We start from the raw sequence: 22,486 nt of genomic DNA on the forward strand, positions 1-22,486 counted from the left end.
CAAAAAACAAACAAACTTTCTCTCTGGAGTCCAGTGATTCTCCCTCAATGCACAAGACTCCAGCATGAACTGTTGTGCGCTGGGTTTTTCTGTGTTTACAGCAGACCATGGTAAAAAGAAGTCCCAAGTCACAGCCAGAACAGCCAAAGTAAGATCTTTGAGTGCTAGGCTCACTGACTGAGCCTTTAATCTTATGTTCCACTTTGCCTCAAACAAAACCAACTCATTTGCCCATACAACCCATGGCATCCTTTCATAGTAACAAGGACAACAGGACACCTCCAATACTTTTTTTTTTTTGAGACGGAGTCTCACTTTGTCACCCAGGCTGGAGTGCAGTGGCGCGATCTCGGCTCACTGCAACCTCCGCCTCCCCAGTTCAAGCGATTCTCCTGCCTCAGCCTCCTGAGTAGCTGGGATTAAAGGTGCATCCGACCATGCCTGGCTAATTTTTGTATTTTAGTAGAGATGGAACTTCGCCATGTTGGTCAGGCTGGTCTTGAACTCCTGACCTCATGATCCGCCTGCCTCAGCCTCCCAAAGCGCTAGGATTACAGACACGAGCCACCGCGCCCGGCAACATCTCCAATACTTTAATACTTGGTTGAAAAGAACCCATTGCCCTGTTTCCCACTGTTTGTCCCAGTACTTTAGTTTTATGATCTCATTTGGGTTTTTCTAAAAGCAAGGCTTCCTACAAGCCTAGTAAAGGAAATTCTTTCCCATTGTGCCAAATGTAGCATTTAATTGATTTTTTTTTTTTTTTTTTAAGAGAGTCTTGCTCTGTTACCCAGGCAGGAGTACAGTGGCGTGCACTCAACCTCCACCTTCTGGTTCAAGCAATTCTCCCGCCTCAGCCTCCGGAGTAGCTGGGAGCTACTCCGTGTACCACAATGCCCAGCTAATTTTTTGTATTTTAGTAAAGATGAGGTTTCACCCCTGTTCCCCAGGCTGGTCTCAAACTCCTGAGCTCAGACAATCCACCCACCTCAGCCTCCCAAAGTGCTAAGATTACAGCGTGAGCCACCACACCCGGCCAATTCTGTGTAAAATGAGTGAAACACAGCTAAAACTAGAGCTAGTCATTGCTGGCATGTTAATATGAGATTTTGCTCAAACATCTGCCATCCCCATCCTGTTACAGAGATGACCAACAACCCTGGGTCCACAACATGTTCCAAATCTCTCAAATAGTACTAAATCTATTACCTCTAGCACCCCACCCTTTTTCCCCCTCCTGGTGGCAAAATTCAAGTATCTCACACGTACCCTAAATGTCTCTTCCTCTATGTAGGGAACTTTTGGTTCCCTCCCCAAACAAATGGCATTGTTCAAACTCAGAGCTCAGAACCAATGCAAAAAAAAAAAAAAAAAAAAAAAAAAGAAAAGAAAGAAAGTAAGAAAGGAAATAGCAGATTTGTTTTAACTTTTTATTAAAATGCTTAGGATACAGATTGACTTTCTTTTGTAAATGACTGTTTTACTTTTCCTGAAATAGGACATATATGCACTCTGATAAAACAGAATGAGAAGTCATAATTCATGGGAATTCCTGTACAAGGTGCTGATCCTGTGTTTGGAGCTGAGCTCCTCACAGCAGCTTCTTTCAGCTATCTTATAGGAATAGTGTTCCGTGGGGCAAGAAATACATTGGTTCTGATTTTCCATCCCCTTTCTCCAGTGGAATAACCCACTTTCACAAAGAGCTGCCCTATGCAGAACCCACAGACTTCCAACTTGCAACAAAGAGACACAGGACAAATAGGAAAAAAAAAAATTTAAGAAAACTAACACTGAAGTAATCATACTTCTCCGAATAGAGAAGTATGGGGGATCTTTAACCAAAGGAAATTAAAAATATGCAAGTTAATTACCTAGTTCATTCACTGTTAGCTAGATTTGTTCACTTAAGGCTTTAACCCCTTTCCAAACCAACAATTTTGTCTTAATCCAGCTATGCTTGCTATTAAACGAAATGCATGCACTTCCCACATATATACTTGGCTGAGCCTCTGCATTCAGTACCTGGCAGTGAAAAAGTATGGTCCAGTCAGTACTGGAGAATAAGAATGAGAACTCCAACTAAAGAACGATGCCTCTCTCACCACAGTAATGTTATCCACATTTCCCTACCCTCACATTAGAATAAAGACATCCTCCCAACTTTTCATCTCCTATCTCCAATCTGTTCCTAGGAGATCTATCTTTTGATCTTTTAGCATAAGGGTAGAATATAGGTTAAGATCATCAAAATCCAATTTCACATGTGGCACTAGGAAAATGGAATGCTATAAAATTAATCCTCATCACCCTAGTAGGGATGCTGGTGCTTTTATACTGAGTCTTTACTGCCAATAAATGATGCTGCCTCCAAAGGAACAGCTCTACAGAAAGTTTTTGGGTTAGTGTTTCCCCAGCTTATTTCTGCAATGGAGAAAGACAATTTCATACAAAAAAAAAAACCTGGAAAAGCTACAGATGTTAACCTTTACTTTAAACACTAATAAAATAGGTACCAAAGGAGAAAAAATGTATGAAAAAGAGCTCAGAAACAGCCTGAGAGACCAAATTCTGAAAATGGAAATTTTAAAGCCCACTGAGTACATTTTTCCTGGATCCAAACAAGTGCTACAATACTTTCAAGTCCTCAACTCACAGAATTAAGAGCCCTTAAGCTGTTAACTTTGTCCTGTCTTCCTATTCAGAAAAATGTCCCTAGAATCTGTGCAAAAGTAACTGATGCACCTGCAGTATGTGACATGAGAGATGTTCTCAACGCTTTTATGAGGTGAAAGTCACTTTTTATAACTGAAAATGAAAAACAAAGGTGCTATAGAGAGAAATTAAATTTCACAAGTATAAAAGCAAAGACTGGCTGAAATCTGTAACTTCATGAGTAAGAATAATAACAATAACCCATTCTATAATTAACTCCTCCACAGTGAACAATCTGCTACACATTCCTTGATGAGGAACGACCCTAGCTTACCACAGTGGAAACCTGCCAAAACTTCAAGGCCAGGGTTCCGCCCCTTTTCTAGTTCTCTGTGCACAAGGTTATGCCACCTACTCCAAGGCAGTCAGGGAGACAGGTGAGCTCAGGGGAGCTTCTCTCACCAACCTGCTAACTCAGCAGGAGTAAGTTCACCCAAATGAGCTCTGGCCTCCAATGTGTATCTGTTCATAATTTTATGAAGTATCTAAATGTCATTCATTAGTTTAAAAAAAAAAAAAAAAAAAGAATAGAAAACTCTGGACCAAGTAAATTGTGAACTCAAAAAGTTAGGAGGGATACCAATTACATTAACAACACTTTCTTTAAAAAATAGAATCAGTTTCTTTTGAAATCAACCACAGTGGTGAGACGTGTTTTTCTTTTCAGGTGCCCCATGATGGCACACAGCTTTACCCGGCAAATCCTGCCAGCTTCCAAGTCCCGGGATACTGACCTGCACCAGCACGTGGGGCAGCATTACCTCCCAACAGTGTGGAGAAGAGCACATGTCACCACTGGGCAATGAGAGAGTTGACAGAGACTCTTGGCTTCTCAACGCCAGACATGGTTGGAGAGCTTTCCTTGTTCTATTAGAAAAGTTCATGAGGAAGCTGTGAATAGGATCAGTCCAGAGAAGTAAAACTCTTTTATTTTCACTGTCCAAACATCAGTCAATATACTGGGAGAGCCAGCGAAAACCCTCGCCGTAGCCTTGCCTCTTGAGCACACTGCACATGAACACTTCCATGGGGCGAGCATTCAGCTCCTTCAGGGTCACATTCCCCTAAAGGAGGCAAAACCAAGAAAGGCCTGTTAGCATCTCTGTGGTGGAAAAGATTGAAAGGACGATCACTACAATCATTTTATCCATTCCTTAAAAGCAAACCTAAGTAGGTATTAATTACAGAAATGCAGTCAAGACCATATAGATGACTTCCCCAAGCTTCGTGTTTTCAGGATAGAATAAGCAGCACAGTTCTTTTCCCAGCCTCTCTCTCTCTGAAGAGCATTTGCTTTGAACACCCAATATTTATCTGTAAAGTTATGGTAGCAAACCAAGAAAAAAGCCACTGGGACTTACGGAACTAGCATGCTCTCTGATGCAGAAAAGAGGTCTGGGACTGTTTAGAAATAAGGACATTCTCATTAGCAAAACATGCAGAAATAAACACTCATAACAGGTGGCACTGAGGAAATGAAGAATTCATGTGTATTTAATACTGATGCAAAAGAGGAGAAATTAAATGAAAGAAAGGAAGTATTTCTATAAAGAAACAGGTAATCAAGAAGAGGCAAGACTAAGGAACCATGTAAAAAAGTCAGAAAGCTATCACAGATCACAGAAAAGGAAGATTTTTAAAAACTAAATATGCCAAAAACCCAAGCTAAAAAGAACAGAAAGATTCCTGCTTCACTGTATCTGATCTAGATTTTCTCTCTCTCAAGCCTGCTTTTCAACAAGAGTCCTCCTTCCAACTGAAGACAGTAAAAACTATTGATTTGGAAGACTCAAGTTCTTTTTCTGGTTTTATCACTGACTTGCTGTGTAGACCTGAACAAATCACTCTCTGTTTCTTCCTCTGCAAAATGTGGCCAACAGTCCTACCTCTCTCAGCAAGAAGCACTGAGGATAATCAAGTTTTTTTATTTCAATGCTTGGAAAGTGACTGAAATTATTATTTTTCTTTATAACCTGCAATCTCCAGTCCAAGAAAAATTCTTTTCTGGCTAAAAAGGGCTATTTCAAAAGCAATTTCTCAGAATCAAATTTGAAAGATAATCATAAACTCTTAAAAGAGTAAGTGTGCCTTTTCTACCATTTTCTTCTTCCTCAAATACCCGATGAATGAATCCCATTTAAAATGTTAAAAGAACACACTCCTGCCTCTAGTGAGCTTACAAAATACCCACAGTAAAACAAATCCTAAGCCTGTTTAAGCCTTTAAAAGAAAAGGGTAATTTAGATAGCAAAACATCATGTTTTAAAACCTGTTAATGTCCTTTATATGTAACCCAAATATTTTTATCTTACCTTTCCTGTGGTCTGTCCATAAAGCCCGAATATCTCACGGAGTTTTTCTTCACTGATTGCATCTGTTCTATCAATTTTGTTACCCAAGATAAGGATTGGCACATTGGATATTGTTTCATCAGTCATTAGAGCCTAAAGATTGAAAAAGAAAAAAGAATTAAGTGAGGAATCTACAAAAGCCCACCAGATAATGAAAATTCTGACTTCATGCCGGGCGCGGTGGCTCACGCCTGTAATCCCAGCACTTTGGGAGGCCGAGACGGGCAGATCACGAGGTCAGGAGATTGAGACCATCCTGGCTAACACGGTGAAACCCTGTCTCTACTAAAAAAATACAAAAAATTAGCCGGGCGTGGTGGCAGGGACCTGTAGTGCCAGCTACTCAGGAAGCAGAGGCAGGAGAATGGCATAAACCCGAGAGGCGGAGCTTGCAGTGAGCCGAGATCGCACCACTGCACTCCAGCCTGGGCGACAGAGCAATACTCTGTCTCAAAAAAACAAAAAAAAAAAGAAAAGAAAATTCTGACTTCCACTCATCTTTTAAAAAGGCATTAATGTAAAGTGAAAATCTTATCATCTTTATACCTGAGTGATTAAATATTCACCTTGACATTACATAATACCCATGACATTAGGTAAAAATCTCTTAAGTGCCTCAAAACAGTTGAAACTTTAAGCTATTTATTTACAAGGCAGCAGAACTGCCCCAACATTTACTTTTGAGCTAATCTGCTCAGCCACAAACTATCCTCAGGATGCCCCTCAGCACAGTCCTACAAGAATGAATGCTCCCGCTACAGAGCCTCAAAGATGACTATAGGAACTCCCCAAGTATTCACCAAGTCCCAATGTGTGCAAAGAACTCTCTCAGGCATTGAGAGGAATACAATAGGAAGGGTGACTATCTCAGGCACTAGGCACTGAGAATACAAAAGGAAGCACATTCCTGTCCTCAAAAAAATCCTTACTCTATGTTCACATTTATGGTTTTTTTTTTTCTTAATCTCGACTCACTGCAACCTCTGACTCCCAGGTTCAAGCGATTCTCCCACCTCGGCCTCCTGAGTAGCTGGGACTACAGGCATGTGCTACCACACCCGGCTAATTTTTGTGTTTTTTTAGTAGAGATGGAGTTTTACCATGTTGGCCAGGCTGGTCTCAAACTCCTGACCCTCAAGTGATCTGCCAACCTCAGCCTCCCAAAATGCTGGAATTACAGGCATGAGCCACCACGCCCAGCCACATTTATGTTAACAAAGCCAAGTAAGAACACAACATAGTTGATAAGTGTCACAATGCATGGGAACTGAATATTAACAGTAAGACAAGTTCAGGGAAATAAAATGGCAGTTCTGGGCTTGAGCAAAGTCTTGGCAAAGATCTGGAACCTCAACAGGGCTCTAAAGGAAGAGCAGGGTTTGGAGAGGTGTAAAGGAGAAGAAAGAACATAAACAATGGCTTTGCAGTGGACAACAATTTAGGAAGCCACATAGTACTGCATGGCTGGATTCAAGCATTTAGACAGACATGCAGCAACAAAAAAAATGGATGGGAAGAGATGACTCACATTACGGGACCAGTGTGAGAAGTGAGCTGCAATAGATCCTAAAGACCGCAAATCCAGAAGTTAGTGAATAAAATCGTATTTTTCAGTATAATGAATTCACAAATAGTATCTATCTGTGGTGTTCATGTAATATCTATCTGTGGTGTTCATGTAAGAGATCATGATCTAGTTTAAGGTAGGGCATTCAATGAATAGTGCAGGAGGCATTTTGAAGAAAGAATTGAAGAGACCAATGTCTAAATGATGATTAAAAAAGAAAAAAAAAGACAAATGAGTCAAAACTGGCACCGATTTCAAGCCGGGGAAACTACTTGTCACCAACAAGAAAGGCAGGGGGGAAAGCAGAGTTAAAGAGGAACATGCTTTGAACATCTGGAATTCCAGGAAATGTTACACAAAATTAGAATAAGAATGTCCTTAATTCATTAAGCAATAACAAAGTACCTAATGTGTCTCATGCTTTGCTAGGTGCAGGGGTTTCACAAAGAAATAAGACACAGTCCCTATCATGTTAGTTCATAGTCTGATGACACAGAACTACAAGAAAATCAAGACAACATACATTGGTATGGTGGGAGTCTAACAGTCTCAAGAGACCAGGGGAGGCTTACCAGAAGCAGTCATATCTGAACTCTGAGGTCCCTTACAGGACATTTTAAAATTTGCCGACAACGTGAGGGGTTGAGGAGAGGTACAGGTGAAAAAGCCAGGCAGTAGCTACTTGTGCATATTCAAGGATGGCTAAGTTGTTTGTTTGGAATATAGTTCAAGGTAGGCAGTAAAAAGCAGCAGAGAGAGGATCATGAATGATCTTACGTGCTATGCAAAAGATGTATAGATTTTATCATGAAAATGATAGAGAACTATCAAAGGATATTAAGCAGGGCAATGAAGTCTGAGAAAGTTCCTTCTGGCATTATGGTGCATATCAGGGTCATGGTGGGATCTATATTAATTCACAGATTTCTGGACTGCATGTCTAGGTAGGTGGTGGGTAGGAAAGACGAATAGTTCCATTCTAGGAAAACAGAATCAGTAGTGGGAGTTGTCAAGAGTGGGCAGGATTAGGTATGAGATTGGAGGTCAGGAGAGGTCTAGAGGAGAGAAATGCATTTGAGAGTCACTGACATGTAGGTGCCAAATGAAGAGAGTAGATGAGACCAGCCTAGGAGAAAGCAGACTCTGGAGAACACCAACATTTAAGGACTAACCAGAAAACTAGTGCTTCTCAAAGAGACAGAAGTATCAGCCAGAGAGATAGCTCCAAAATCAAGAGTGAAAAGAGGAGTTTAAACAAAGAGAATGGAGACCATGCATGGTGGCTCATGCCTGTAATCCGAACACCTCATGAGGCCGAGGCAGAGAATCACCTGAAGCAAGGAGACTGAGACCAGCCTGGGCAACATAATGAGACCCTGTCTCTACAAAAACACTTAAAAAAAAAAAAAAAGAGCTGGATGTGGTGGTGTGTGCCTGTAGTCCTAGCTACTTCGGAGGCTGAGACAGGAAGATCACTTGAGCCCAGAAGTCTGGAGTTTACAGTGAGCTGTGATTGCACCATTAGACTCCAGCCTGGGCAACAGAGGAAGACTGGTTTTTTTTATTTAAAAAAAAAAAAGGCAAGGTAAAGATTGCGTGGCAGGCAATTCTACATGAGGCTGGAGCTATAGATGTGAGAAACATACTTAGAAATAAATTCAAGACAGGTTCAAATTGCCAGGAACAAGAATCCAAGGAGTTACAAATCAAAGAGAAAGAAAAGATATAGGGTAAAGGAGTAGGGATAATAAAGCCAATAGTATAGAAACCATCAAGCCAAGAGAAAATGCAATGTGGACAAAGGAGAAAACTTGAAGTAAGTCCTTGATAGTATCAAAGGATGTATGCAACCAAAACTGAAGGCTGAAAACAGACCATGAAGGTCTGGCAAGTCATTCAGTGGGAGGGTGGGTAGGCACAAGCTGAGAATGCAGATTCAAAAATGTAAAGAACTCTAATATTGCTTTTAGGCTTTCACTGTGCCAACACTACTTATAAAGAATTACTGTTCGTGGGCCAGGCGTGGTGGCTCATGCCTGTAATCTCACCACTTTGGGAGGCCAAGGAGGGTGGATCATGACGTCAGGAGATCAAGACCATCCTGGCTAACATGGTGAAACCCCGTCGCTACTAAAAATACAAAAAATTAGCCAGGCGTGGTGGCACGTGCCTGCAGTCCCAGGAGGCCACTCGGGAGGCTGAGGCAGGAGAATCCCTCAAACCCAGGAGGTGGAGGTTACAGTGAGCTGAGACTGCGCCACTGCACTCCAGGCTGGGCAACAGAGAGACACTCTGTCTCAAAAAAAAACAAAAAAAAAAAACAATTACTGTTCATGACGACACGTGAAATGGAATACTATTAATTAATTAATTATGCTGGGACAACAGGCATAAATGAGGAGTATCCTGAGCAAACTTGGCCATATAGTCACTGTATGATAGAAAAAACAGTTAATTTATTCAAGTTTGAGCTGAGTTTCCTCAGGACATTGAAAAGCAATGTCTTAGATTTAAAATATTTTCCTTCTGCAACTAGGTCTTTTTGCCAAATGTTAACTGGAATTACTAATTATTGGCACTACCGAGCTATATTTCTTAAAAAAAAAATAGAGGCCAAAAAAGGACAAAGTATATAAACATACATTAAGCTCAACTTTGGATTCCACGAGGCGAGAATGATCTGCACAGTCCACCAGAAAGACAATCCCATTAATTGCTGGGAGATAATTTTTCCAAACCCGACGTGCTAAAAAACAAAGTTTGTAGTTGCATCAGTAAAAAATATACATTGTAAAAATGAATAACCTAATGGTCTTAAAATGGACAAATCTTGGTCAGGTTTCAGTAAGATTAGACTCTATGGATTTCTCCAAGTTCTGGCCAGTATTAATTCAGAACAGAGGATGCAAACTAATGGTCCACGAGTTGAACTTGATTTTTGTAAATTTGAAAATCAGAGTTTCCACCTTTCTTGAAAAACTGCAACATCTGGCAACCCCATGCCTACTTATCCACATGACAACTATCAGCAGGAACTAGGCAGTGGCTACCCCTTCAGATGATGTCTGAACACTTTTGCTTGACAAAATGTCCCTGCTGTCTTACAGTCAGCCAATTTTACTCACTTAAATGACTTGCCTTGCCCCTGGAGCCAAGTTTAATTTGCAACCTCTGAGTTAAAACATCAGGATACAAATTACTTGTCCATGTAACTTTAGTCCCAGTTAGTTTCTAGCCAACTTGTGTGTAGGTGTCTTGACACACTCCTCTGCTCAGCCCTTAGGGAGACTGGGCCTGACCAGTGGTTCAAGGCCCCAGGCCAGTTATCTCAGCCTACCATATTTAACTCAGCATGCCTTAGAAATATTACTTGTTTTTTGCTTGTGACATGAAACGATAAAGGCTGGGAAGCAGTGATTTAATTTTACTATCATTTCTAAGCCATTCATTTCTAGCCCTTGCAATAGAATGAATAACGAAGCATCTCTACATCAGTTATTAATGGTTACCTTTAAAGAGTAGAGTTAGGAAAAAGAGGTTGAAGGAACTTTCCATTTTACTTTCCGTAGTTCTATACCGATTTTGTTAATCAAACTTGCTCTCCTTTTAAAAGTTAAAATTTTTAAGTTATACAAAAAAAAAAAGGAACCTCCAGATGTACAGTATTTTAGTAACTTCTATAAAATGGTGGCTAGGTTATTATGTAAAAGTGTTTCTGTTTAGTAGATTTTCCTCAGTCAAAGAAACAAAACTAAATACATCAATACATTTCCCTTCTTATTTTAACAAAACCTGAAACCTAAATTTATCACACCAAACAATCTACAATTCCCAGTTCAGGTATATAAAACCATCTGGTGTCTGTTCCTTCTGCATTCTCCAGATGGTCTAGGTTCAGTCGTATCTTGCTCTGAATTTAAATTTGTAAGCAGTTACAAATCCTTTTGTGGAAAAAGCAGAAAGGACACCATATACCCATTCTTACCCAAATGAAAAAAAATACAAGCTCCTTACATAAAAAAGGAAACAAAATCATTTCTAATCCCTCCATCAAAACACACCCCTTGTCAATATTTTGGTATTTTCTTCCAGTCTTTTTTCTTTACTGGTATTTTATGTGATTATGATCATAATATACATGATTTTTTAGGGCATAAATATTAAATAAATTAAAATGTAATTATATGTTAATGAAATAACTGACTATAAAATTATTAGGCTTAACTACTAGAAATGACCAATGTTGTATTTTACTACACATTGTTTTAAAACTGTATTAGGCTGGGCACAATGGCTCACGCCCGTAATCCTAGCACTTTGGGAGGCCAAGGCAGGTGGATTGCTTGAGCTCAGGAGTTCAAGACCAGCCTGGGCAACATGGCGGAAACCCAGTCTCTACAAAAAATAGGTGGGAGGATTGCTTATGCCCAGGAAGCAGAGGCTGCAGTATGCCAAGACTATGCCACTGCACTCCAGTCTGGGCAACAGAGCAAGACCCCATCTCAAAAAAAAGAAAAAAAAACGGTATTAGCTCAACCTAATGTTTCAAAACGAGATTTCTCCACTCAATGTAATAACAAGTAAGTAAATCTGACAGAATCTCAATAGTTCCTTTTCCCTACCTTCCCAGAATGTTTATTCTCACATCTTAAATATTTTACTCCTATACCTACGGTCTTGTCAAATGTGAACTGAGTGCCCATTAGACAAAGACGCCCATCCTGTATGTCTCTAAACACCTGACAGGAATCTGATAGCCAAAGACATAGCCTGAGTAGGCAAAAAGCACTTCTGAGGAAAGCAAAAAAGTAGAAGGAAATGTTCCACCAACTGTCCCAAATGGATAGAATATACAAAATATCAACTTATATCAGAGTAATCACACATAGTCACTGCACTACTTTTGCAACTTTTGACAAGTCTGAAATTACTTACAAATATTTAAGTTAAATTTCCTACATACTTTCACTCCATTGAATAAAGGATGCAAAAATGACTTGATAACTAAAATATGATACTGTATACCTGGTCAAGATGAAAAAATGGTATAAAAGAGATTATCAGGACAACTGACCAAAAAAAAAAAAAGGAAATACAGACTGGATAAAAATAAAACTTTCTTGATTTGATAACTATTATGATTATATACAAGGAGATATCTTTGTTCTTAGAAAACAGCACTAAAGTATAAAAGAGTAAAGGGGCATGATATGCTCACAAACAGTTAATAAAAAATAAATATTAATATGTATTATGTAGGGAGGAGGAGACTAACAAATTTGGGCAAAAGGTATAGAAGAAAATACACTGGCTTAGAGCAAGCCTAGTTAAAATGATGAAATAATTACTCTTGCTGAGGCAATACCTATATCTTTTAACGTATTTTCTAGTTACCAGGTAAATTGCGTTAATAAGTAAAAACCTAGTAAAGATTAAAATGGCAAGATGCTGTCCTGCTTTGTAAAAATTTTCAGTCAAGATTTGAGTTGAGTTTGGCTTTATCAGGCAAATACTTAAAAGTTCATGAATAGTTATGCATTATAGCTAACTTTATACTAGCTCAATAGGGTAATATTGAAGTGGACTTCTGTGTATTTAACGCAACTTTTGACAAGTTTGAAATGAGTTTTTAAAAAAATGAATAAAACAACTTCACTAAAGTAGTAAGATCCTAATTCTAAAGTGTAATTTAAAAGGTAAAAATGACACACTGCTTTTAAAGGGTGCTGGGGGGCACAAAAAGAATCATAAGTCAATAAACATGCTTTCCACTGAGTCATCGCTTACCTTGCTCATGCCCACCAAGATCAAAAGTTGTAAAGGTCATTCCAGCAATTGTTAGCTCTTCTGATGCTGAAAAATTGTTTAAAAAGAAGAAATAAACTTGTCAATTCAACAAGCCCCAACTACTAGTACTACAAGCCAATACCAATGCTTTCACCTCATAAAGAAAAAGATACAAGAAGTTAAGTGTGGTGGCACCCGCCTGTAGTTCCAGCTACTCAGGAGGCTGAGAGCAGGAGGATAACCTGAGCCCAGGATTTTTGAGACCAGCCCAGGCAACGCCCCACTTCCAACAAAGAAAAGGAATACAAGGGTGAAAATGTTCTTAAACTATTCTAAAAGCCAAAGGTTTCTTTTTTTCCAAGCTATTTTCTGCTTCTTAGAAGTAGGTATAGGAGATGTGTCCCTTTACAGGACCAGTGACAACAGATAATGACAAAGTTCCAGAGGTTTAGATCTGAAAGTACATAATATGAATGTGTCTTACAGGGAACTTTTTCATATGAGTTGGCTTTTGGGACTTCAGTTAACAAAAGAACTCCATCAACTAGGGATTCATCCTCCAAGCCTAACACTGACCTTCAAAGATCAAAAGGTCACCTGATATTTTCAAACCTACTCGGATGTAGCGTTGGAACATGTTGGCCCAATCTGTCATCTTTGAGCATGTGAAGAAGAGTGGTTTTGCCTGCATTGTCCAAACCCAAAAATACAAGTTTTCCAGATTTCTTGTAGAGTCCTAAAAGAGAAAAAATTGTTAACACATTTGCTCTCTACAGACTAAAGCCTACTTGTATTTAAACTACTGAAGGAAATGCACAAACTTTGAAACCTGTATTTCAAGGAAATGGCTTTACCTAGGAACTGGAGCACACTGCTGAAGCCATTGTAGATCCACTCAAAGATGAAAGACATTATTAATGCTTACTACCTGTATAAAATATGAAAGTAGCAAACATTAGCTTTCTGAATGACAGTACAATTGTGGAGAGGTTAACTCTTGTTCACTAACCATGATGCACATTTACAGTCCCATGTTTTCAGGCATAAGAAAGCTGGCCAGGCATGGTGGCTCACACCTGGAATCCCAGCACTTTGGAAGGCCAAGGCAGGAGGATCACTTGAGCCCAGGAGTTCAAAACTGGCCTGGGCAAGAAAGTCGGACTCAATCTCCACAAATAACTAAAAAAATAGCTGGACATAGTGACACACACTAATAGTCCCAGCTACTCAGGAGGGTGAGACAGAATTACTAGAACTCAGGGGTCTGAGGCTGCAGTGAGGCATGACGGTGCCACTGCACTCGCTTGGGCAACAGAGGGAGACTCTGAGAAAAAAGACAGGACAGGACAGGAAAAAGAAAAGAAAAAGGAGGGGAGAGGAGGGGAGAGGAGGGGAGAGGAGGGGAGAGGAGGGGAGAGGAGGGGAGGGGAGAAAGCAAAGTAAAGAGAAACTAATATTCTTCTTTCTTGAGACTTGCAGATTTTGCACTCTAGAGGAAAGTCTCTAGAATCCTTCTATGTGCAAAAATGACTGGTTTCCTAAAAGTTTTTGATCTATGATACTCAGAGAACTAGGAGTTAAAAATACAAAGGGCATACCTCATTTGATGATGCTTTGTGGATCCTGAGGTTTTCTGGATTTTTACAAATTGAAGGTTGGAGGCAGTCCTGAGTTGAGTAAGTGTATCAGTACTATTTGCTAACAGCATGTGCTCCCTTTATGTCTCTGTGTTACATTTTGGTAATTCTCACACAATATTGCAAACTTTTTCATTATTCTTATATCTGTCATCATGATCTATGATCAGTGATCTTTCCTATTACTATTGTAACTGTTTTGTTGTGCCACAAATCACAACCATAGAAGACAGCAAACTTAATGACTTCCTCCACAGCCCTGCCCCCACCCCAGGCCTCCCTATTCTCCAAGTGAAAGTAACAGGTCTCTCCCTTGAAATCGAAAGTCAGAAATGATTAAGCTTAGTGAGGAAGACACATCAAAACCTGAGATAAGCCAGATGCTAGGCCTCTTGCACTCAACAGTTACTCAAGTTGTAAATGCAAAGAAAAAGTTCTTGAAGAAAATTAAAACTGCTACTCCAGCGAACCCACGAACATCAAGCAAATGAAACAGCCTTACTGCTGATAAAAAAAAATAAAATAAAATAAAAAAATAAAAATAAAAACACAAAGTAAAAATGCAAGTGCTGATGTAGAAGCTGCAGCAAGATAACTGGTGAAGGTGGGTGGCTACCTTAAACAACACATTTTCAATGTAGGCAAAACAGCCTTCTACTGGAAAAGCCATCTAGGACTTTCATAGCTAGAGGGGAGACGTCAATGCTTGGCTTCATTATGTGCTAATGAAGCCAATATTCATTTATCATTCTGAAAATCCTAGGGCCCTGAAGAATGACACTAAATCAGTCCAAGTGGAGCAACTGAGCAAGCAGAGTGGTTGTATGGTTGTGTCTCGGAAACCAGTAGCACTTGCAGCACTTGCAGCACTGACTGAAGAGCAGATTGCAGAATTCAAATAAGTTTTTTCACTATTTGACAAAGATGGTGATTGAACTACAACAACAAAGAAACTGGGAACTGTAATGAGGTCTCAGGCAGAATCCCACAGAAGCAGAGTTACAGGACGTGATTAATGAAGTAGATGCTGATGGTAATGGCACAATTGACTTCACTGAATTTCTGACAATGATCGCAAGAAAAATGAAAGACACAGATAGTGAAGAAGAAATTAGAGAAGCATTCAGTGTGTTTGATAAGGATGGCAATGGCTATATTAGTGGTGTAGAACCTCACCATGTGATGACAAACTTGGAGTGAAGTTAACAGATTAAAAAGTTGATTAAATGATCAGAGAAGCGTATCTTGATAGTGACGGTCAAGTAAACTATGAGTTTGTACAAACGATGACAGCAAAATGAAGACCCTGTACAGAATGTGTCAAATTTCTTGTACAAAACTGTTTATTTGCCTTTTGTTTGTAACTTATCTGTAAAAGGCTTCTCCCTACTGTCAAAAAAAGATGCATGTATAGTAATCAGGACTATCAGGACTTCATTCCTCCATGTGTTCTTCCCTTACTGTCATTGCCCTGAAACTGTATTTTAGAAAACTGATGAAGTAACATGTTACCTGTGGCTTACTCTGGATATATCTAAGCCCTTCTGCACATCTAAACTTAGATGGAGTTGGTCAAATAAGGGAACATCTGAGTTATGCCTTTTTTTTTTTTGAGACAGAGTCTTGCTCTGTCGCCCAGGCTGGAGTGCAGTGGCCGGATCTGAGCTCACTGCAAGCTCCGCCTCCCGGATTCACGCCATTCTCCTGACTCAGCCTCCCAAGTAGCTGGGACTACAGGCGTCCGCCACCTCGCCCAGCTAGTTTTTTGTATTTTTTAGTAGAGACGGGGTTTCACCGTGTTAGCCAGGATGGTCTCGATCTCCTGACCTCGTGATCTGCCCGTCTCGGCCTCCCAAAGTGCTGGGATCACAGGCTTGAGCCACCGCGCCCGGCCACCATTTTTTTAAAGTAGTTTTCTTTAGGAACTGTCAGCATGTTGTTGAAATGTGGAGTTGTAACTCTGCGTGGACTACGGACAGCCAACAATATGTACTTAAAAGTTACACTACTGCAGAACGGGTGTATTATCCAGGTGCTTCCAGGTACCTTGTACACTATTTTTTTGTACTGCTGGTCCTGTACCAGAAACATTTTCTTTTACTGTTACTTGCTTTTTAAACTCTGTTTAGACACTTAAAGAAAATCTGCTTCTGACACAATTTGCCTCAAATCCATTCCAAGTTGTGTATTTGTTTTCCAATTTAAAAAAACACAATTAAAAAAAGAATTACACTAAAACTACTCTGCCTACCACACATCTGTTTACAGCATGGTTTACTAAGTATTTTAAGCTCACTGAGAAGACCTGTTGCTCAGAAAAAAAGATTTCAAGATATTACGGCTCATTGACAATGCACCTGGTCACCCATGGGCTTTGATGGAGATGCAGAAAGAGGTTAATGTTGTTTTAATGTCTACTAACAACATCCATTCTGCTTCCTATGGGTCAAGGAGCATTTTCCACTTGCCAGTCTTTCATTTAAGAAATATATTTCACAAAGCTATCAATGCCACAGACTGATTTCTCTGCTGGATCTGGACAAAGTAAACCAAAAACCTCCTGGAAAGGAGTCACCATTCTAGGTACCAGTAAGAACAGTTATGATTCACGGGAAGAGCTCAAAACATCAATATCAACAGGAGTTTGGAAGACAGTGATTCCAACCCTTGTGGATAACTTTGAGTGGTTCCAGACTTCGGAGGAAGAAGTAACCTTAGATATCGTAGAAACAGCAAGAGAACTACAATTAGAAGTAGAGCCTGAAGATGTGACAACTGCTGTAATTTCATGATCAAACTAATGGATGAGGAGACGCTTTTTATGGATAAGCAAAAAAAGTAGTTTTTTTGAGATGGAATCTAGTCCTGGTGAAGATGCTCTGAATACTGCTGAAATGACACCAACGATTTAGAAAATTACAAAAACTTACTTGAGGTTACATAAACTTACTTCAGCAGCAGCAGGATTTAAGAGGACTGGTTCCAATTTTGAAATAAATTCTGCTATGGGTAAAATGCTATCAAACAGCATTGCATGCTACAGAGAAATCTTTCTTGAAAACGAGGATTAACTCATGCAACAAACTTCACTGTTGTCTTATTTTAAGAAATTGCCACAGCCACCTCAACCTTTAGCAATCACCAACCTGATGAGTCAACAGCCATCAACGTGGAGTAACATGGAGGCAAGATCGCCAACCAGCAAAAAGGTTATGACTCACAGAAGGATCAGATGCTTGTTAGCATTTTTTAGTCATAAAGTATTTTTTAAATAAGGTATGTATTTTATAAGACATAATGCTACTGTACACTTAACAGACTACATACAGTATAGTGTAAATGTAACTTTTATGTGCACTGGGAAACCAAAATATTCGTGTTACTTGCTTTACTGTACTTGTTTTATTTCAGCAGTCTGGAACCAAACTCACAATATATCCGAGGTATGCCTAAACTCTCTTTTACTGTGTGACTCACTCCTCCAGGCAGCAGTTCATTCACAGTCCTTAGACATACCACTGCAGTCTTCCAGTGAAGAACAACTCTAGGAAATCAGTCTCATCAATAATGTGAATCAAAATGCTACTTAGATGCACTAAATAGAAAATAAGAATGAAAAGCACATTGATCTGAATGAAAAACATATTAATCTATCCTGTAAACAGCGCTAAAAAAAAACAAAAGTCACCCAAAATTCTACTGGCCGGCACCACTTGCCCTGCTCCATTTACCAATGCAACCTCAAACAATATCTAACCATGTTTGCAGACATGGGTCTCAATTTATGAAAAGAAATGACATCACTATTTTAGAACCATTAAGGGATAAGAAGAGAATCTTTTCATACATGAATAATCACACCTAAACTCATTTTACAAATAGATTTTCTTAAAATAAGAATACTTATTCAGGCTGGGCCCCGGTGGCTCACACCTGTAATCCCAGCATTTTGCAAGGCTGAGGTGGGGGATCCCTCCCTGACCTCAGGAGTTCAAGACCAGCCTAGGTAACATAGAGAGACCCGTATCTCTACAAAAAATAATAATAATAATAATAATAAAATAAAATTAGCCAGGCATGGTGGCACATGCTTGTAGTTCCAGCTACTTGGGAGGCTGAAGCAAGAGGATTGCTTGAGCCCAGGAATTCGAAGCTGCCATGAGTTATGATTGTGTCACTGCACCCCAGCCTGGGTGGCAGAGCAAGACCCTGTCTCAAAAAACAAAAAACAAACAAAAAAAGAATACTTGTTCAGGATACAGCAATAAGTTCCCAAGCAAGTAAATAACTTAACTGGTACTGATATTAACACTACTGTTTCTATTGTTTCTCATAGTTATCAAAAGCTACTAGAAGGTTCACATATATTGGTAATAAGCAAAATGACCTCTGAATGAAATGAAGAAGGTAAGATCTAGATGTGTTGGTGGGTCTTAAGGTTTCTCAGCATTGTCTGGTCATGATGAATTTTTGCTTTAGTATCTCAGATATGGTGCAGAAAAATGGAAGGTTCACACTTTTACTCCTCTCCACCAGCAGGAGCATCTGAACACAGGGCTTTATACTAGATATGACCAACTGCAATCAAAATTTTCATGAATAGTAACCAGTAGAAGCATTGCCCACAAAAAATTCCCCTTACATTCATTCAAAGAATGCCAGATGAAGAATAAATTGAACAGCTGGGAGCGGCGGCGCTTGCCTGTAATCCCAGCTATGCAGAAGGCTGAGGCAGGAGAATCGCTTGAACTTGGGAGGCAGAGGTTGCAGTGAGCAGGTTGCATCACTGCACTTCAGCCTGGGTGACAGAGCAGGACTCCATCTCCAAAAAAAAAAAAAAAAAAAAAAAAGAGAGAGTAAATTGAAAAGTAGAGATGGTATGTTTTTCATCCAATTACTAGGTTTTTATCAGGCCCATAGCCTAATCTATAAATTTTAGGGCCTAATCAATGTTTATTATTTTTCATGGCTCTTACCAAAAAGAGCCAAATAAAGTTTGGCAGTTTGGGTGGAAGTACATACTAAGCTCTTATGAAAAAATCCTAAATGAGGTGATTTCTTTTTTGCCTTTTCAGTAACAAATATATTTCAGCAGAAAGACCATATTTATCACATTAATAGTTTTCTCTGGAAATTGAATCCGCACTTTAAGGAGTCCAATAACTTAAATATACTTAATAAAGCTCCTCTGCTTAAATTCTCATTTACTGTAAATAAGTAAAAGAACAATGTGCCTTTCCTCTGCAACTCCCTCAAACCAGACATCCTCCTATACTTTCCTCAACCTACTGCCTGGAGAAGCACAGCTCACCTTTAGAGCACACCCCTCATTATGGTCATTCCCACTCAGATCATTTTGGAGGGAAGAATTAAAGCAGCCAAGTAGCTAAGTCCTGGCTGCTGCTGATTTGTATGCTCCAAGGGAGGAGATGGCTTAAAAGCAGGAGTGTCAAAGGAAAAAAAAAATGGAAAATTAAAGTAGTTCAATTGCCATGAAAAACTATTTAAAGTGTGGCATTTTCTCCTTTTCACCTTTGCAGAATTCATCTAGTTGAAAATATTTGGCTCACGACTGTAATCCCAGCACTTTGGGAGGCCGAGGCGAGTGGATGACCTGAGGTCAGGAGTTCGACACCAGCCTGGCTAACATGGTGAAACACCGTCTCTACTTAAAACACAAAAATTAGCTAGGTGTGGTGGCGGGCGCCTGTAATCCCAGCTACTCGGGAGGTTGAGGCAGGAGAATCTCTTGAACCCAGGAGGCAGAGGTTGCAGGGAGCTGACGTCATGACATTGCACTACATCTGGACAACAAGACCAAAAACTCCATCTCAAAAAAAAAAAAAAAAAAAAGAAAATATTTCTAAAGTGATGTAAATATTGTTTACAAGTCTGTAAAGTACTGACTGAAAACCCGTGTAGTACAAATGTATATAGAAGTGTTGGATTGTAAAGAAGTGACGAGAGTGGAGGCTGACTAAAGAAACTCTTCAGGTGAGTTAAAAATAGTAAAAACCCTTAATAGATCCAAAGAGTTGGGTTGTACCACCACCCAAAGTTAAGAAAACGCCCCCGCCCCCCCCTTTTTTTTTTTTTTAAGACAGACCAAGACTCTGTCTCCCAGGCTGAAGTGCAGTGTTGCCATCATGGCTCACTGCACCCCCAACCTCCCAGGCCCAAGAGATCCTCCCACCTCAGCCTCCTCAGTAGCTGAAAATGGCCTTGGTGGCTCCTCTCTCCTTAAGATCTTAGGATTTGTACCAACTCATCAGTAGTTTTACAATTTGTACAGTACCTGTACATCTCATTTCATCCTCACACCAACCCTACCAGGCAAGGATCATTGGCCTCATTTAACAAGATGAAGATGAAGATACTCCTAGTTTTGCTGAGTAGTTGAAGACTGCTCAGCTGAAAAACTAATAGTGCCAGTGCTTAAACCCTCATCTCTAACACCAAAGCCTAAGCTCTTCCTGTTAACAGTACATAAAATTCAAACCCAAATCACAAAATTGCTGGAAAAAAAAAAAAAACCTAAAACTTCTTTAACCCACCAACTACACGGAGGATGATCTTCCTAAGTTCTCTTCCTTACAATTCATCACATCTTTTGAATGGTATTTTAATAACTAGCATTCTATTTATTTTCTATTCTTGGTCCATTGTACCGCCTTACGAGAAGTTAAGAGTAATCTAAAATTTAAGGTAGGTCTCTAAACTATCAACAAAACACTATTAATGTACCTAAAATGAAAACTTGCGAATTTCAGAGCTAAAAGATTCAAACAAAAGTTAATAGAAAAGGAAGTGCACCAATCTGACCATTAGCCAATTTAAAAATTTACGCATTACTTGTTATACATAATCAGGGCAACTTTAAGACGCCATTCCAGGCAGATTTGGGGTAGTAGGTGGCTGGCTTTTAGCTAACTCTGCTTAGCCGCGGGGTAAATGTCAAAGGTCAGCCCCATGGCAAATCTCCCTAAGCCCCCTGTCGCAACAGAAGCAGATGGAATCAAGATAAAGATACCCACTGGCTAGAATCGTGAAGAAAACGCTAATCCATGTCAAATGCACATAAGGAAATTTTTCCATGCAGAGACCAAACAGGGGAAAAGGGGAAGGTGGAAGGAGAAAATACAGGGTTCGACCCGGGCCATCGGACGACAACTGAGCGCTGACTTGGGTGTAAGCCCCGGACTAGGGGCCTGTAGACCAGGTTCGAGCGCTCACACTCGCTAACTGCGGAGCCTTGGCCAGCCTCAGTCCCCGAGTCTATAAAACAAGGATAATCATCAAGAGGTCCCACCCGCCTCACCGAGGGCTGTGAGGCTCTTTTGAGACAGAGGACATGGAGCCGTTTCGTAAACCGGAGCGCACGGTACAGACAAGAAGCTGTTATCCGGCCCAGCAGCTGAGAGACCCCCGAGCGGAATGCAGGTGGACCCCAGGCCAAAGAGGACAGCAGGGGACTGAGCAAATCCGGCCGACTCGGCCCGTCCCCGCCCAGAATCAGCCGGCGGCCCCACAGAACCGCCTGCGTGTCACTTCCCCGCCCCCAACCCCGCCAGGACCAGCCTCCGCTCCGACCTCCCCGCCTTCCGTCCCAGCCCCTCGAGCTCCAACTACCCTCCCCGACGCGGCCCTCAGACTCACGGCCTGAGGGGCTCCTCCGGCAAAACGGCGACTGGCTCCGACCCTCCCTGAGAGCACACTAACCAGCAGCACCCGGGACCGCCAGCTACTCGCCGGATGTACGTCACATCCCTCCCCGCGACTTCCGGGCGCGTAATTGGCCCCGCCCCCTCGCGGCGTTACGCCTCTCTGCCCCGGTGCCGGCCCACCTGCTACTCCGGCCGCGGAGGGGCGGGCATAAGGCCTGACAAAGCGCGCTTCGGGTCTGGCACCGCCTCGTCCCGCCCGCTCCCGCCTGCCGAGCTGACCGCGCGAGACGTGGCAGTACCGGGACGCTGGGTCTGGGTCTGGGTCCTGGAGTCCCCGAGCGGCCTGGGACCCTCGGGATCGCGGCTTCCCATTCCAGACGCACCAGGAAAAAAGTAGGAAGTGGGGACCGACGGTGGCACAGGTCCTGGGAAAGATTACTTGACCTTGGGGACTTCCACTTGAGGTGGATCCCTCCAAGCTTTTGCTTTTTTTTTCTTGCTTTTTTTTTTTTTTTTTGAAACGGAGTCTCACTTTGTCACCCAGGCTGGAGTGCAGTGGCGCGATGTCGGCTCACTGCAACCTCCACCTCCCGGATTCAAGCGATTCTGATGCCTCCGCCTCCCGAGTAGCTGGGATTACAGGCGCATGTCACCACATCCGGCTAATTTTTTGTATTTTTGTAGAGACGGGGTTTCACCGTGTTGGCGAGGCTGGTCTCGAACTCCTGACCTCAAGTGATATGCCGGCCTCAGCCTTCCAAAGTG

The 22,486-nt window shown here is 41.0% G+C and overlaps 1 protein-coding gene and 1 pseudogene across 3 annotated transcripts; one reads left to right on the plus strand and one right to left on the minus strand.

The window, feature by feature from the left end:
• Positions 1–1,416: 1,416 nt before the first annotated feature.
• Positions 1,417–21,842, minus strand: SAR1A (secretion associated Ras related GTPase 1A). Of its 3 annotated transcripts, XM_021943393.2 has the most exons (8): positions 21,714–21,825; positions 14,019–14,087; positions 13,275–13,348; positions 13,037–13,156; positions 12,421–12,486; positions 9,276–9,379; positions 5,028–5,159; positions 1,417–3,779 (listed from the first exon to the last, which is right to left on the minus strand). In XM_021943393.2, exons 3-8 carry the CDS (start codon positions 13,330–13,332, stop codon positions 3,663–3,665), a joined length of 597 nt encoding a protein of 198 aa, XP_021799085.1. In that variant the 5' UTR covers positions 13,333–13,348; positions 14,019–14,087; positions 21,714–21,825; the 3' UTR covers positions 1,417–3,662. The 3 variants fall into 3 exon arrangements, with proteins under 3 accessions (XP_021799085.1, XP_003903887.1, XP_003903885.1); XM_003903838.4 differs by lacking the exon at positions 14,019–14,087 and having other exon boundaries at positions 21,777–21,842; XM_003903836.5 differs by lacking the exon at positions 14,019–14,087 and having other exon boundaries at positions 21,714–21,826.
• Positions 14,882–15,358, plus strand: LOC116269388 (annotated as a pseudogene).
• Positions 21,843–22,486: the final 644 nt, after the last annotated feature.

The sequence above is a fragment of the Papio anubis genome, chromosome 11, assembly GCF_008728515.1.
Source record: "Papio anubis isolate 15944 chromosome 11, Panubis1.0, whole genome shotgun sequence".
In the NCBI taxonomy this organism is placed as follows: Eukaryota; Metazoa; Chordata; class Mammalia; order Primates; family Cercopithecidae; genus Papio; species Papio anubis.